The sequence below is a fragment of the Alligator sinensis genome, unplaced genomic scaffold (genome assembly GCF_000455745.1).
Source record: "Alligator sinensis unplaced genomic scaffold, ASM45574v1 scaffold400_1, whole genome shotgun sequence".
In the NCBI taxonomy this organism is placed as follows: domain Eukaryota; kingdom Metazoa; phylum Chordata; order Crocodylia; family Alligatoridae; genus Alligator; species Alligator sinensis.
Window position 1 is genome coordinate 2,075,023 of NW_005841897.1, and position 13,487 is coordinate 2,088,509.

At 51.5% G+C, this 13,487-nt stretch overlaps 1 protein-coding gene across 1 annotated transcript in view; it reads left to right on the forward strand.

Annotated features, from left to right (window-relative positions):
* The first annotated feature begins 6,506 nt into the window (after nucleotides 1–6,506).
* The window catches only part of SPHK1 (sphingosine kinase 1), a 28,511-nt gene continuing 21,530 nt past the window's right edge, over nucleotides 6,507–13,487 (forward strand). The window contains exon 1 of the mRNA XM_006018305.2: nucleotides 6,507–7,148. Within this exon, the coding sequence (XP_006018367.1) occupies nucleotides 6,719–7,148 (430 nt within the window). The 5' untranslated portion in view covers nucleotides 6,507–6,718. The remainder of the gene's footprint in view (nucleotides 7,149–13,487) is intronic.

The following is a 13,487-nucleotide window of genomic DNA, read 5'->3' on the forward strand; positions in this document are numbered from 1 at the left end:
CACAGGCTCAGGCTGATCTGCTTTCATGCCTCTTAGCTGTTTGTGGCTGAAGAGAGGGCGTGTGCTGGGGCAGACAGGAAAAAGGGAATTCCATAGCTGCAGAAATATGCAGAAAAAATAGTAACAAGGGAGGGAAAAACACCCCAAAGCCAAGCAAATGCCCTAGCTGGCTATGCTGCACCTGCTGGAAACAGTCATAACATTTACCTCATTTCCTCTCTTGAGGCTGCTGAGATTTTCCTGGTGGAAGCAGAAAGGCATGCGGCCTTTGCAAGGGTTTGAGGACAAAGCATCGGCTTCTGCAGTCCCTGTCCCTAGCACACGTCTGCGCAGGCTTATGCTGCTAACTCTTTGCAGGGGATCTCAGCACATGGTCCAAACTCCCAGGCCTCAGCGCTCTGTAGAGATCAGCAATGCCCCAGTCTAGCAGACCGATGGGGGAGTGACCTCTCCGGGGTCACATGCTGCTGCCTGGCTGACACTACAAAACCACGTAGTGCAGAGCTGAGTTGTTGAGGGGGCAAAAAGATCACACCTCTTGGCTTACAGATCCCTGATGGCAAAACCTGTTGGCAAAACTTCTGCTGGTTCAGCTGGGAGGGGCAAGCGTGCACCGTCTCCACGAGGGGCTCTGCTGACAGCTCTCCTGGCACAGTTATAGTGGCAGCAAGTCCGTCATGTAGATAGATAAGCAATGGCAGGATGTGAGAGACAGGCCAGGACTCCCAGTGGGTGGCCCACTCTTAATTACAAGGTTAGCAGGGGCCAACATTTTTGGCAGACTTGCTGCAAGTCAGCCCTGCACCTTCCTTGAGTGCCTCTCCAATCCTGTTCCTCTTCCTGCTCTGCTGCTCTGCTTTCTGCTCCCTGCCCCGTGCTTCCCATCTGACCTGCTGCTCTACTCTCTGCTCCCTGTCCTATCTGCCACTGTGCCATCTGTCACTTCTCTGGTCTGCTGTGTGTCACACACAGAGGCTTCCCCTGCCACTTGTGGCAGGTTGGCCATTCCTGCCGTACGCTATGAAGGCATCATATGAAAGCATCAAATAATAAATCACTCCTAGAGGGTCGCCTCCTCCTACATCTTTCTCCAGCTTTTATTACACTTACCAGTGCCACACATGATGGCACCAAAGAAGCTACTATTAAATGATGGCATGTTTTCTATGTTTATGCAGCTAGTTCCAGCATGTTTTCCAACTAGGACAGTTTCAATCCCCCCAAATTCTCCAGCTGTAACTGGCCAAGGGGTTCATCAGTGTCAAGCAAAGAAACATGGAGAGCCTTATTGGTGGGGGTTGCAAGCCAAAATTACAGTGAAACAGGAGCTGGGCCATGTTAGCACATAGGATCCATTATCTCTAAAGTGCTTCGCACACCAAAGGGTGTGGTGGCATCTACTTCTATTTTAACTCAGATCTCCCACATTCCTTTGAGGATCTGGGTGGCAGTGCTTGGGTGTGGACTACTGACTTGCTTTGTGCTAGAAGCCTGCGAACACCGCTCTGACCACATCCTCCACCCCTGCTTTCAGGATCAGCCAGCAAGGGTAGGACAGGTTTGGGACAGGGCCACAGCCCTGGATACTCATTTCCAAGGGAGAGTGTAGCCCGAGTGCACAGACTACACTTTTTACCAGCTGCAACCACTACCCACTTCTCTGCAGTGCCAACCACACCCCTTGCCTTCAGTACACTTCTCCCTCAGCCCACAGTCCCTCCCAAGCTGAGCAGTCACATCAGAGCTCCCTGTCTGGGGTTTGACCCCTCCTTTTCCTCTCCGACTACCCCAGTCTGCCTGCAGTCACGGGGGGACCTGGGGGAGGTCAGCGGGATGGGAGCAGGAACAGGCATGGATGAAGCATCCATGCAGCCAGTCTCAGCATCTCCCAGGCCCTAGGTGCAGTGTCCCCTCCAGGGCCAGCCAGCAGTGATGTTTGCGGTGTTGCTCATAAGGTCAGGACTCCTGATGGCCCCTGCACAGAGCAAGGCACCAGAGTGAAGTCCTGGCACAATGGAGCATGCCTCCAGCAAGTGCTTTATCAAGCACAAGCTACCCTGCCTATCCCTGCTCTCCAGTGAGGGATCAGACCCTTCAGGTAGCTCTGGATCTAGCCTTATCTGTGGTTTCCTGGGAGAAAGTGAGCTCTGGGCAGCCACAGGCTTTACTTTTGGGGGCCCCTGCCATATCAGCCCCCTGTTCTTTACTAGACAACCCTACTCATGGCAGTTGTGAAACTGGGAGCTGTTGGGCAGGTTCACGGCAGCTATGGGAACGGGCCCTGGTAAGGAAAGGAAGAGGAGCCCAGCAGGCAGCAGAGCTCATGACCACTGCTGCTGCCCACAGGTTTGAATTGCAGGAGTTGTCCTTAGCTTTAATCTGGGGTTATGCTTGAATGTCTATAGACTGCAACTTCTAAAAGGCCCATTCCCCTCTCCTGAGCTGAGTGCATCTCTCCTTTGTTCCTGCACGCGCTTGTAAGCTGCATAAAGTTCTGGGCTGTTTACACACTTGTTGACAGCTGAATGGGAAGAAAAATGTGAAGCTGCAAACCTGCCAGAAGGCTTTCAAGTTTTCCAAACTGATAAAAGGGCCTCCCGGTGGCCCCCACCCACCCAGCCAGCAAGCACAGAGTCACGGTTAACTTGACATTCTCTTCAGCCATATAATCAACCCTTCCCCCATGCAATCCATAAAATTAATCAGGCACAATCTACCGGCATCAAATTAGCTGTCCCCTTTCTCCCAGGAGTTCAGGGGTGGGGGAAAATAAGCAGAACAGGCACTTTTCAACCCTTGAATGTAGCAGTACAATAGCCCCACAGTATCTGACCATCCACAAAACAGCACGTGAATTAGCAATTGATTACTCATTAAAGCAGCCACATATGGCATCCCTTGAGTCCCTGGCCTCTCCTGACCTCAGCCCCCCAGACTCAGTTGTATGAATCAGCTAAATGGTCCAGCAGTGTCAGGATTCACTCCGTGAGAAAACACTTGCATAGCCTGTGCAGGGCACAGCAGGCAACAGTCATATGCACAGTGCTCGCTATGCAGGCATCCAAATCAATTTAAAGGTCTTGCCTTCAGCCTTTCAGAGGTGCACTCTACTTCCTTCTGCAGCTGTTAAGCATGCCACTTCATATCCTGGGCAGCCCTGAGCTATCTGGGGCTAGCTTCACGGCAGGAGATAAGCCAGGTCCCCCAAAGTCACGGTGAATACTTGCATCCCATGTTGATGGCATGTCCCCGGAGAAAGAGAGTTCCAATTTGTCCAAGCGTATGGACACCAGATGTCCTCAGGACCCAGGCACTGTGCACCTCATCAATGCTTCCCACATCGGTGTTTGTGGACCTGCCTCTATGGCCCACCAAGCCCTGTGGCACAAGGAAAAACCCTTTGGCCATACTGTATGTATTCCCCAGCTCCTTCAATGAAGCAAAACCTATGGGCACACAGGAGGAGGAGGGCTGCCACCAGTGGTCCCTGAGCAATTTGGGAACTCCATTCTCTAACTCCCAGCCATTATTTCTGGCACATTGTTCATGACCACAACCTACAAGTATAGACCACTTCCATAACATCATCAAAAGCTCCAACACTGGTAGTCCCACAGGTTGGTTTGCCAACACCAAATGGGCTCATCATGGAGCAGCAGCTGTGCCGAGAAGCTAGATTCCTGGTCGTGATTGCAACCCCCTGCTCAGATGCACAACAGGGTGCTGGAAGTTTGGGCATGCTCCTAGCACGGTGCAAGGACACCTGCTCCCTCCTGCAGGTGTTCTGGAGCCAATGTTGGTCATCCCAAGCCTGCAGAAGATAGAGATCTGACCACATTGTGCTGCTTTCCTGCTCCAGGGCTGTAGGGAGGGTACCAATTACAGCATGTGTCAGGTCACCCAACCCCATCTGGTAGGCTCCCTCCATGCCCACGGCATCCAACACCTTCATTATCTCTCTTCATGGCCAGCCTAGATCACAAACAGTCTGGCCCCATTAGGAGAAGCTCCTCCAACCCACCCATGGCTCCCAGCTCCACTACAAACATGTCAAGGACAGTCTAAAATCACTTCTACCTTGAGGGGCTGGAAGGAAAGACAAGTTGTCCCACAGTCCACCACATGCTGATGCCTCAAAGGGCTTGGCTCTGTCTGGCGCCAGGGAACGTGGGGTGCCTTTGTCCCATACAAATCCTAGTGCAACACACAGGGACCAATGTGCACATAGGTAAGCAGGGCTTGGCATGTTGGACAAGAGCGTGAGCAGAGAGAGGAAGGGTGGTACTCAGGACTCCGTTCACTTATGGCCAGGTACATTGGCGAGCCAACGTGTTTACAGGCACAAATATTTCCTGTTTATCCCAGCACAAATATTTCACTTCCCTCCTCTAGGTAGCAATTGGAGGGATGGGCACCTCTACTCAATTACCTTGGGTGGACAATTGCCCCCTCCTTCACAACAGCTCTGGCAGGCTAAGTCCCTGGAGATCACTTCATTATTCTTTCCCCCAGCTGCAGCCCTGATCCTTGTTGTAATTGCTCTCTGCTGCCTGGTCTTGCTCCATGTAGTCTACTTTCTCCAGCTCCACCTGCCTCACTGCTCCCTTCCACGGCAGAGACACAGCACCTGCCAACAGGCAGCACTCGAAGCCCCATGGTTCACCCTGCCCTTAGGAAAGTTTGCTTCTTTCCACCTCTTTTCTCCCAGACACCAGCTCCCCCATCCATCACCAAGCTGTCTGCAAAATCTCTGCCCTGCCTCTGCATGAAATCCCAGGGCCTTAATAGTTACAAAACTCCTGGGCTTTTGGAAATAGCTGAGCCTGCTTTTCCTGGGAAGATCTGGCTTCACAGGTGTCCCAGAGGACTGTATCAAACCTAGTACATCATGAATTCAGTTCAGAGTCTCTGGGGTCCCAATCACCTCCAACCCAGACTTGTGTTGCCCCAGAGAGATCAGTGCCTGGTGCTGCTGCTTAATGGAAGAGAGCTGTGCTGTGCCAGGCATCAGCTTAGCAAGGGAGTCGCTTGAAGAGAAAAAGGGCTTGAAAGTTCAGGGAGGAACAAAGTCACAAATGGTCTCAGCCTTGCCTATGTTCCCTTGGGGCAGGAAGGGCCCCTTGTTGTGTTCTGTGTTTGTACAGCACCAAGCACCTCTCATTCTTGGTCCTGGTGCCATAATCCATAATAATGGCAATATTACCCCACGTGATATATGGCCACATCGAGGCACAGAGCAGCTGCCAAGGATCATAGGAAAGTGGGGCTGGAAGGGACCTCACAAGGTCATGTAGTCCAGCCCCCTGCCTGAGGCAGGATCGCCCCTGACTAAACCGTCCTGGCCAAGCATCTGTCCAACCTGCTCTCGAAAGCTTCCAGGAATGGAGACCCCACAGCGTCTCTAGGCAGTCTGCTCCAGAGCTGGACCAGCCTCATAGAAAGTTCTTCCTTATTTCCAACTTAAATTTCCTCTGCTGCAGCTTGAGGTCATTGCTCCTAGTCCTGTTCCCTACAGTCAGAGGGAAAAGCCCGTGTCCATCTTCTCTATAGTCACCCTTCAGGTATTTGAAGGCTGATATCAAATCCCCCCTCAGTCTTTTCTTCTGCAGAGGCTGAAGAAACAAGTCCATTTCTTCACAGATCAGTGAAGTAACATGACCCTAGACATCACAGCCAAACAGGGGCAGAAGCAGGAAGCTGAGGCCCAGCTTTCCTAGCCCCCAGCCCCTCCTTCTTCCCCCTGCATCGCGTCGCCCCGCACATCTGGACTTGAGGTTCTGTGTCAGGATTTCTGCACCAGCGGCAGCTTTGGGATCAGTACGACCCTGACCAGAGAGGCAGCACTGTTTGGCTGCCTGACTAAGCAGCAAGGCTCCTTACAGCCTGCTTGGACCAGGTCATCTCCTTCAGGAACACCCTGGGGAAGACCAGGAACCTAATCGTGTACAGGCGCATGGATCTCCCGGCCAAAGACTTTGTCAGAACGGTGGTGAGTGACCTACAGCTGTGCCATAAGATGACAGAGGTGGCAAAAGACACATGGAAAAGGAAAGAATGGCACAGACCGTTCAAGAATGAGACCACCAGAGAAGAGGAGGACAATGATGATGATAAGGAAGAGGAGGAAGAAGATGATGAACACTCAGGAGTGGCAGAGCCGTGAAAGGGCTGGGGAAAGAAACAAAGGAGTTATAAGTGGGGTTGGGAAAGGAAAGGGAAGGGGCACAGAGGCAGTTTGCACGATTGTAACAGGTACAGGAGACGGAGACAAGCGTGCAGGCTTGGTTATTGTAACAGGGATGATGATGGTTAACTGTAGAGGTGTGTCATGGACTGTCAAGTAAAAAGTGTCAGGTCATGAGACAGGACGGTAAAAGTATAGGGGGGAGGCGGTGGGTGTATGCCCCTCTCTCTCTTTATATATATATATATATATATGTGTGTGTGTGTGTGTGTGTGTGTGTTTTGCAAAAAAAAAAAGGCAGTAAATTATTGACAGTCCCTTGGCCCGGCATTTATTTATTTCATTTTTCTTATGAATGAAACAATGCATGATGTCATTCCCCAACTATGCAGCCTGGTGTCAGCAGAGAGCCTGGGCTCCTTCCAACAGCCCAAAAGTCAGGGCCGGCCCTCCCCACAGCAGTCCGTGGCAAATGACAGCAATCTGCTGCCTCTCTCATTCTCACTCTCAGTAGGTGCTGCTAAGTGAGCCGGGATGGACGGCTGGCAGGGCCCAGAGGACGGCTCCCCGCAGCAGGGCTCTGCAGAAGTTTTGCTCCGTGGCCAGTTCCTGCTGGTGCCCGCGCTGAGACACAGCTGTGCCCTCACTCTCACTCGCGGTGGAGAGCTGCACATCCAGGGAGTGGAGGCTGGTCTGGACAGCCTGAGCACGGTGCTGAAGCTGGCAGACTGCATCTGCTGCTGCTCCTTCAGAGGTGGAGAGACCCAAGAGCCGGCAGCCTATTTCTCCGTTTTCTGCTACCCCTTCAAGAAGGGCTGGTGGGATTCCTCAGCGTCCAGGCAGAGGGTGGTTAAGACTTTCCAGGTCTCCGGGTCTCAGGATGTAGAGGAAAATCTCAAGCTAGCTGAGACCTGGGCTAAGAAAATCAGGGAGCTCTCCCTTCCCAAGATCCCGAAACAGGAAGGTAAGTGCCTGGGAAAGCAGGGCGAGGGATGGTAGAAATTAAATGCCACTTCCTGGGATCCTAGCTCCAATGTAAAGGGCAAAGGATCTGTCTTGATTAGCAGTGCTCAGTGCTCTCCTAATATATTTCCACTAGGGTGGGGGAAATCTTTGCCCTGGCCTTTGCATTGTTATGCACTACTTCCACATGGACCTCTAGGAGTGAAACAGAAAGTCGGCGACTTGCCTGGAGTTGTATTCCAGGCATGGTTTACCCCGGCAAGATGCCGGATTATGACAGACACCATCATTCTTCCTGGAGCTCAATGCTTGCCCAGCATAGCCCAGGGAAGCTTGTTTTACAACCTGCTGGGTGGCATTTCCCTGCTAGAACAAGGTAGCTTAGGAAAGTTGTAGCTCTAGGATTTTCTCTAGCCAGCTCCTGAACTTGTCTCTCCGAGCTCTGATTGTTCGGGTTTAAAGCGGGGTGAGGTCAGTGGGCGGCTGCCTAGGGTATGCGAGCAGCTAGCTCTACTTGCAAGGAAGTCCCCCCCCCAACCACACACCTTCCCTTGGTTCTTGGTGAAGTGAAGTGGAGGGCAGGGCAGGGCAAAGTCTCTTTCTAATGGGGAAGTGAAGTTCAAACAATGCCCCTGGGAGCTCAGCTGCATTTCCAGCCTGCTTGGCCGGGGATTGAGGAACCCCTTTAAGCAGGTGCACACACTTTCCCCTTCCATTGCCCTTGTTTGTGGAAAGGACGCCTTTTCTTCATTACCTTGGGAGCCAGGGAAGGCGGAAGGAAGGACTGGAAAGTTGGCTGTGTGTTGGAACATAACAGGTAAAAGGCGTAGGAGAAACTCAGAAAGCTTTGCCCTGGCTGTAACATCAGCCTTGCCTTCTCCCAGCCCCAAACCTGTCTGACCAGGCAAGCCAGCATGTCCAGAGCAGGAGCAATACAAAGGCATACAAATACCTTTGCCCTGAAGCCTTCCGCCTGCCCTGGTTGCACTGTGGGAACCTTGTTTGAAGCAGCTGATTTCTTCTGTAGGGTATTAGAGAGAAACTTTTTTCCCCACCCTCAGCCCAGCTCCATTCAAACCTGCTTGGCAAGGCTTCCTCATCCTCCCCGAACAGGGATTGTCTGGAGGGGCTGGGATAAGGGCAGGTGTTTTTTATCAGAGATCTGTCAAGCATGAAGGTGGCCACCTGTCCCTGGGGGCTGAGGGGGGCAGCAATATGCACCCTTGGAGAAGGGCAGAGCCATAAATAAGTGTGGTATCTGCCAACACCTCCTTTCTAGACAGAATTTGGATGAAAACTCCCTGGAGCTGCCTAGTTTGCAACACATGTGTTTGTAGGATCACATCCCCAGCAGGGAGCCAGCACTCTGAGAAGGGCTGGGGTAGCAGGTGGAAGAGAAATGCAGAGATCGGGAGCAGCTGATCTCTTTTGACAATTGATCTCTTCCACCTGACTCAGGGGCAGGGAAGGTAACAGCCTGATTAGAAGCCCGGGAGAGGAGGGGGGTGTCCCTGCTCAGCCTGGGATATCTGGCAATTGGCCGTGGACCATATAAGCAATGCTGATGTCAGCATCATACTTGCCCACCCCTCCGCTGCTTAGATAGCCTCACAAGGGCATCCTGTGACCTCCTCTGCCTTCCAATTAGGCAGGTGGACAAGACCAGGCTATTTCCAAAGGCTGGTGCCCTCACTATCGCTTTCTGAGTTGGTGTGTCCTGGGCAGGTTGTCACCCGCTCCACATCCACCCAATCGGTGCGGGATGAAGGGCCACAAACTTCCGCTGGTTCTTCTTGGCTTCCACTCAGCCGATGCCCCTGACAGTCTCATTTTGTGGAGCATCCATCATTAGGGTGAGGCTGGGACAGGGAGAAGCCAATGCCGGGTGACTAGCTGCCTGTCAGCAATGCCAACAAGTCCTCTTCCATGCCAAGCCCAGCGTTCCTCCTGTCACTAGGGTGTCTAGCATCTCCCATGTTCCTGCGAGCTTGCTGGAAGGAGAAGTGAAGGCAGGGGGACAGGCCCAGAGGGGTTAACAGAAAGGAGTCCTTCAGTTCTGGACCACAAGCACAAATCCAGATCAGCAGCCAGCAAGATAGCCAGTAACTGGTCAGGGGCCCTTGAGACATCCACTGCATGGTCTCATCCCAGTTCCTCACAGGTAAGTGTCCATCTCCCCAGTCCCTTATTGCAATGGCAGCCTTGGCAGGGAGAGCTTAGGCCTGGAGGTTCAGATAGTGGCTGAGGAACAGGGGAAGCCATACCGTCTCCATCAGTGCTGACCCTGCCCGTTGAGAGGCCACTTGGCTGGGGCTCCTCTTACAAGGACTTCCAGGAGGTTTATGCAATACAGAGACCATGGAAGGCAGGGATCAGGGGCCAGCACCCAGCAGGTTTCTGCTGTTTGAATGACCTTCCAGGGACACGGCCAAGCTGTCTGCCATAGAGATCAGAGGCTTGGAACTGCTTGGCAGGGAAACAAAAATGGGGCATGTTTGGGCCAAGTCCTGAGAGATGCCACACTGCCTCCCCCAGCATCTCTGGATCAGAGGAGCAGTGAGTGCTGATGGTCCAGTCAGACTCAGGCCCACAAGGGAAACCCCTGCTTGTCCCTGTCTGGGACATCACCATGATGGAGAAGGGGGAATCTTGAAGTCATGCAGCCATTTAAAAGTGCACAACCCAGTTCTTTCTTCCCAACTCCAAGCTCTGCTGCGCACAGATCTCCCTGCCAGCTCCCTGCAGGATGGAAGACAAAACCCAGTTGGCAAAGAAGTCAGGCGTCCTCCTCAGCTGTAGCACAGCGAGGAGCTGGAGCCTGGAGCCCCCTGCTTGGCTTTGCCTCCTGCGTGGGCTGTGATTATACCATTGCCTCCGCGCTGAGGCAGATTTCCCCGAGGGGGAGCGTGGGGAGGGGATGGTGAGAGAGAGTGACAGACAGAGAGGGACAGCAGCTGACTCTGTGCCTGGAAGCTTTGTTGTAATTCAGTTCATGAAGGGACAGGCTGAGGGAAGGGGGTGGCTTCTTGCATCGACCTCTAGAGAGAATCCAAACACTGTCTGGCCTGGGAGAGGGGCAAACGATAGATTTGTGTCCCAAGGCAGGGAAATGGGTTTGCAGGCATCACTGGACATGGGCATTTCAGGCTGGGGGGCTATGGGCTCCAGACATCTTTGTCCCCACACAGTTGGCTCACCTCGCCCAGTGGCTATCCACTGCCTCCCTTGAGTAGAGGTACAGCTCACATGCCCCATTACATTTAATAGGTAGCTGTACACAAGGTTAAGTTCCTGTTGCTGTGGGTGTTGCAATTGAGAATCACAGCCTTTTGCCTGAGTAAAAGACCCACCATAAGGTCCCATTAACTTTTCCTTCCCATTGAATCCCTTGGCTTAATAAATAACAGCACCTTCTAATGCACCACTAAATATATGTCCTCACTGGCATGGGGAATAATCTGTCTGAGCACATGTTAGCCTAGTAACGTCTCTGCCACTGACACTGTTCCCTTGGTTTTTACCTGCGGCATGTTGAAGAGGTGTATTGGACTTGTTTCGTAAGAGGCTGCGGCATGTGAAGGGCTGGAGCGGACAATATTTAGGACTCTGTAGCTAAATGATTGCCTGTGAATGCAGGACTCTGGACCCTGCCAGCCTCCTGTTCCTTTGGCCCCACACATCCTTGCAGTCAGCATCGAACTCCTGGGGGCTGGTAGTCTGACATTTTCACAAGTGGGTCATCAGCTCTGGATTGGGGTCTTTGGGACATGTGGCCAGACTCATTTATTTAATCAAACAGGTCTCCAGCAAGCGACTATGTTGCCATGGCGGATCTATAGGCAGCACAGGAGGGGATCAGCAGCAGGCAGGACTAGGAGAACACTTTTTGTTTTCAGTTCCCCATGAGAACCAGCGGCTGATGTGCTGGGTAAAGCTTAATTCAAATCTAACCAACACAAAAGGCTATGTTTGTTCCTGCTGACTTCTGTCATCTTCAGCAGAGTTACATCAGGGCTGGCTTTAGTTTGGTGCGCATATGTCTGAATGTCTGAGCAGAGATGCAGTTATATGCCCCAGTGCCTTTATTTCCATGTCCAGTCACAATGATCGAGCTTCAAAATTAACACAAGTGCATTTAAAGGAACACGTCAACTCAGGCTGGGCTGGTGATTCAGTTTTTAGGTTAAGAAAAAGCAAATTTTACAAAACCAAGCCTAAAATCAAACGTTTGTTAGCTTTTTTATCATTATTATTTTTAATTCTAGTGCAAAAAGTTATTTATTAACAAGGCCCCCTGCTCATCTTGCCCAAAACTGCAGCCCTGTGTCTGACTTACTGACTTTTTATAACCCAAAGTAAATTGAGTTAATAACATTCTTTCCATCTTAATAAGCGAGGATGTCGTTAGTAGCTGGGGTGGGGGGTGGTATTTAATCTGTTCTTTTTTTTTCAATCCCTTTCCTGTAAGAGGATATTTTCCAATTAACTCACAGTTAAAAGCAATTCCTTCCACCTTTTTGTTAAAACCAAGATTCTCAAAACCCTTAGTGTCTGTGTGGTGGATCACTACATTTCGCTCATCTTGGACAGGGAAAGCAGCTTCACTGGTTTCACTGATTATTATTTCAAGTGCAGCAGCTGGCAGGGGAGCTAAATGAAGATTAGATCCCGATGTACTAAAAAAAAAAATGACACAGACAGATCAGGCTCATTTGTAACTCATTTGCAGCAGCGCAATGTTCTGGCCTGAGCCTGCAAGAGGTACATTGCAGCATCAGAGCCCTGCTCTCGAATGCTGAAGGGGAGAATATGTAGGAAAGAGAGAGCCGGAAACGAAAAGCAGTGGATCTTTCCATCAGTTCATGAAACAAGAGTCCCTAGGATTTGCAAGCTCCCCCACTTTTTTAGGCTAAATCTAAAAATGCCTGCGACAGTGGCAGGGGCTGCAGTGTGATGCCTTTCACAGATTAGACACACACTTATCTCAAAGTTTGCACCTTGGTGTGGTGGGAAAGATAAGGAGAGTGACTTCAAACTGTGGAAGAGTGTTTGAATCTGCCATGAGCAGTAACTGGGTGGGGAGGGAGCTGGGACCGGGCTGCTATTTCTTGGGGTCCCACTTGAAGAAAGTAGGTGCTTAGGCACAGACTAGCTCTGTATCAGGGTGAATTAAAGCCCCAGAGAGAAAATTTGGGATTTCTCCACAATTTTATAATTTCTTTATTGAAAGCCTTACATGGTAGCAAAGGCCCCTGCTTTCCCTGATGGCTGTGACAGGGCAGATCTCTTCTCATTTTTTAAAGGGGGGAGGGAAACATTAAAAAAATCTGAGTACAAACCAACCCTCTGGAAAACAGCTTTCAAGAGAGCTCACTTGTCTCCAGCTTGTTACCTCCCTCCATCTGTCCAGTAGAGCAGACTCCACCCTGGCAGCGTGGAAGTGTTTGCACTGAGACTCAGAGATGCCTTGGCCCAGTGCCATGGCAGGAAACCATTCTCGAGCTGCAGTGCGAGACGCCAACGTGAGATCCAATCAGGTCAGCTGTTGATGCAGCATTTTCTGCTCCCCATGCATGAAACGGGGAAGAGAGATGCCAAGACAGCATTGGCAGATCCCAGCGTGCCCTGTTCACCTGCGCCCACTCATATGCTCCCAATCTGGAAGTCTGGAGGTTCTGGGTTCACCCCAAGTGCTTGCTCCCACGTACAGAGACCTAGCCAAGAGACTTCTGGGCTTGGCGTGTGCCTACTGGCATAGGTGGGTGGGGTGGCATGTCAGGACATACCGCCACTGCTGCAGGATAGACAAGCCCTGAGGCAGTTACACTGCTTCCCATTTGAGAGAGAGGCAGGTCGTGCTCCATACATGCCTAGTACAGCACTCTCTGGTGCCACATTGGGATGGTACAGACACCCCTGCTCATCCAGAGTGAGCCAGGCTAGGTCAGCCAAAGGGACTTGCTGTATACAGGACCAATGGTAGAGCCAAACACAGAAGTCTCATAGAAAATTAGGGTTGAAAGGGACCTCAGGAGGTCACATCTAGTCCAACCGCCTGCTTAAAGCAGGACCATCCCCAACTAGATCATCCCAGCCAGGGCTTTGTTGAGCCGGGCCTTAAAAACCTCCAGTGGAGATTCTACCACCACCCCTCTGGGTAACCTGTTCCAGTGCTTCACCACCGTCCTAGTGAAAAAAGTTTTTCCTAACATCCAAGCTAAATTTCCCTTGCTGCAACTTGAGACCATTGATCCTTGTTCTGTCATCTGCCACCACTGAGAACAGTCCAGCTCCATCCTCTTTCGAACCCCCCATCAGGTAGTTAAAGGCTGCTGTCACC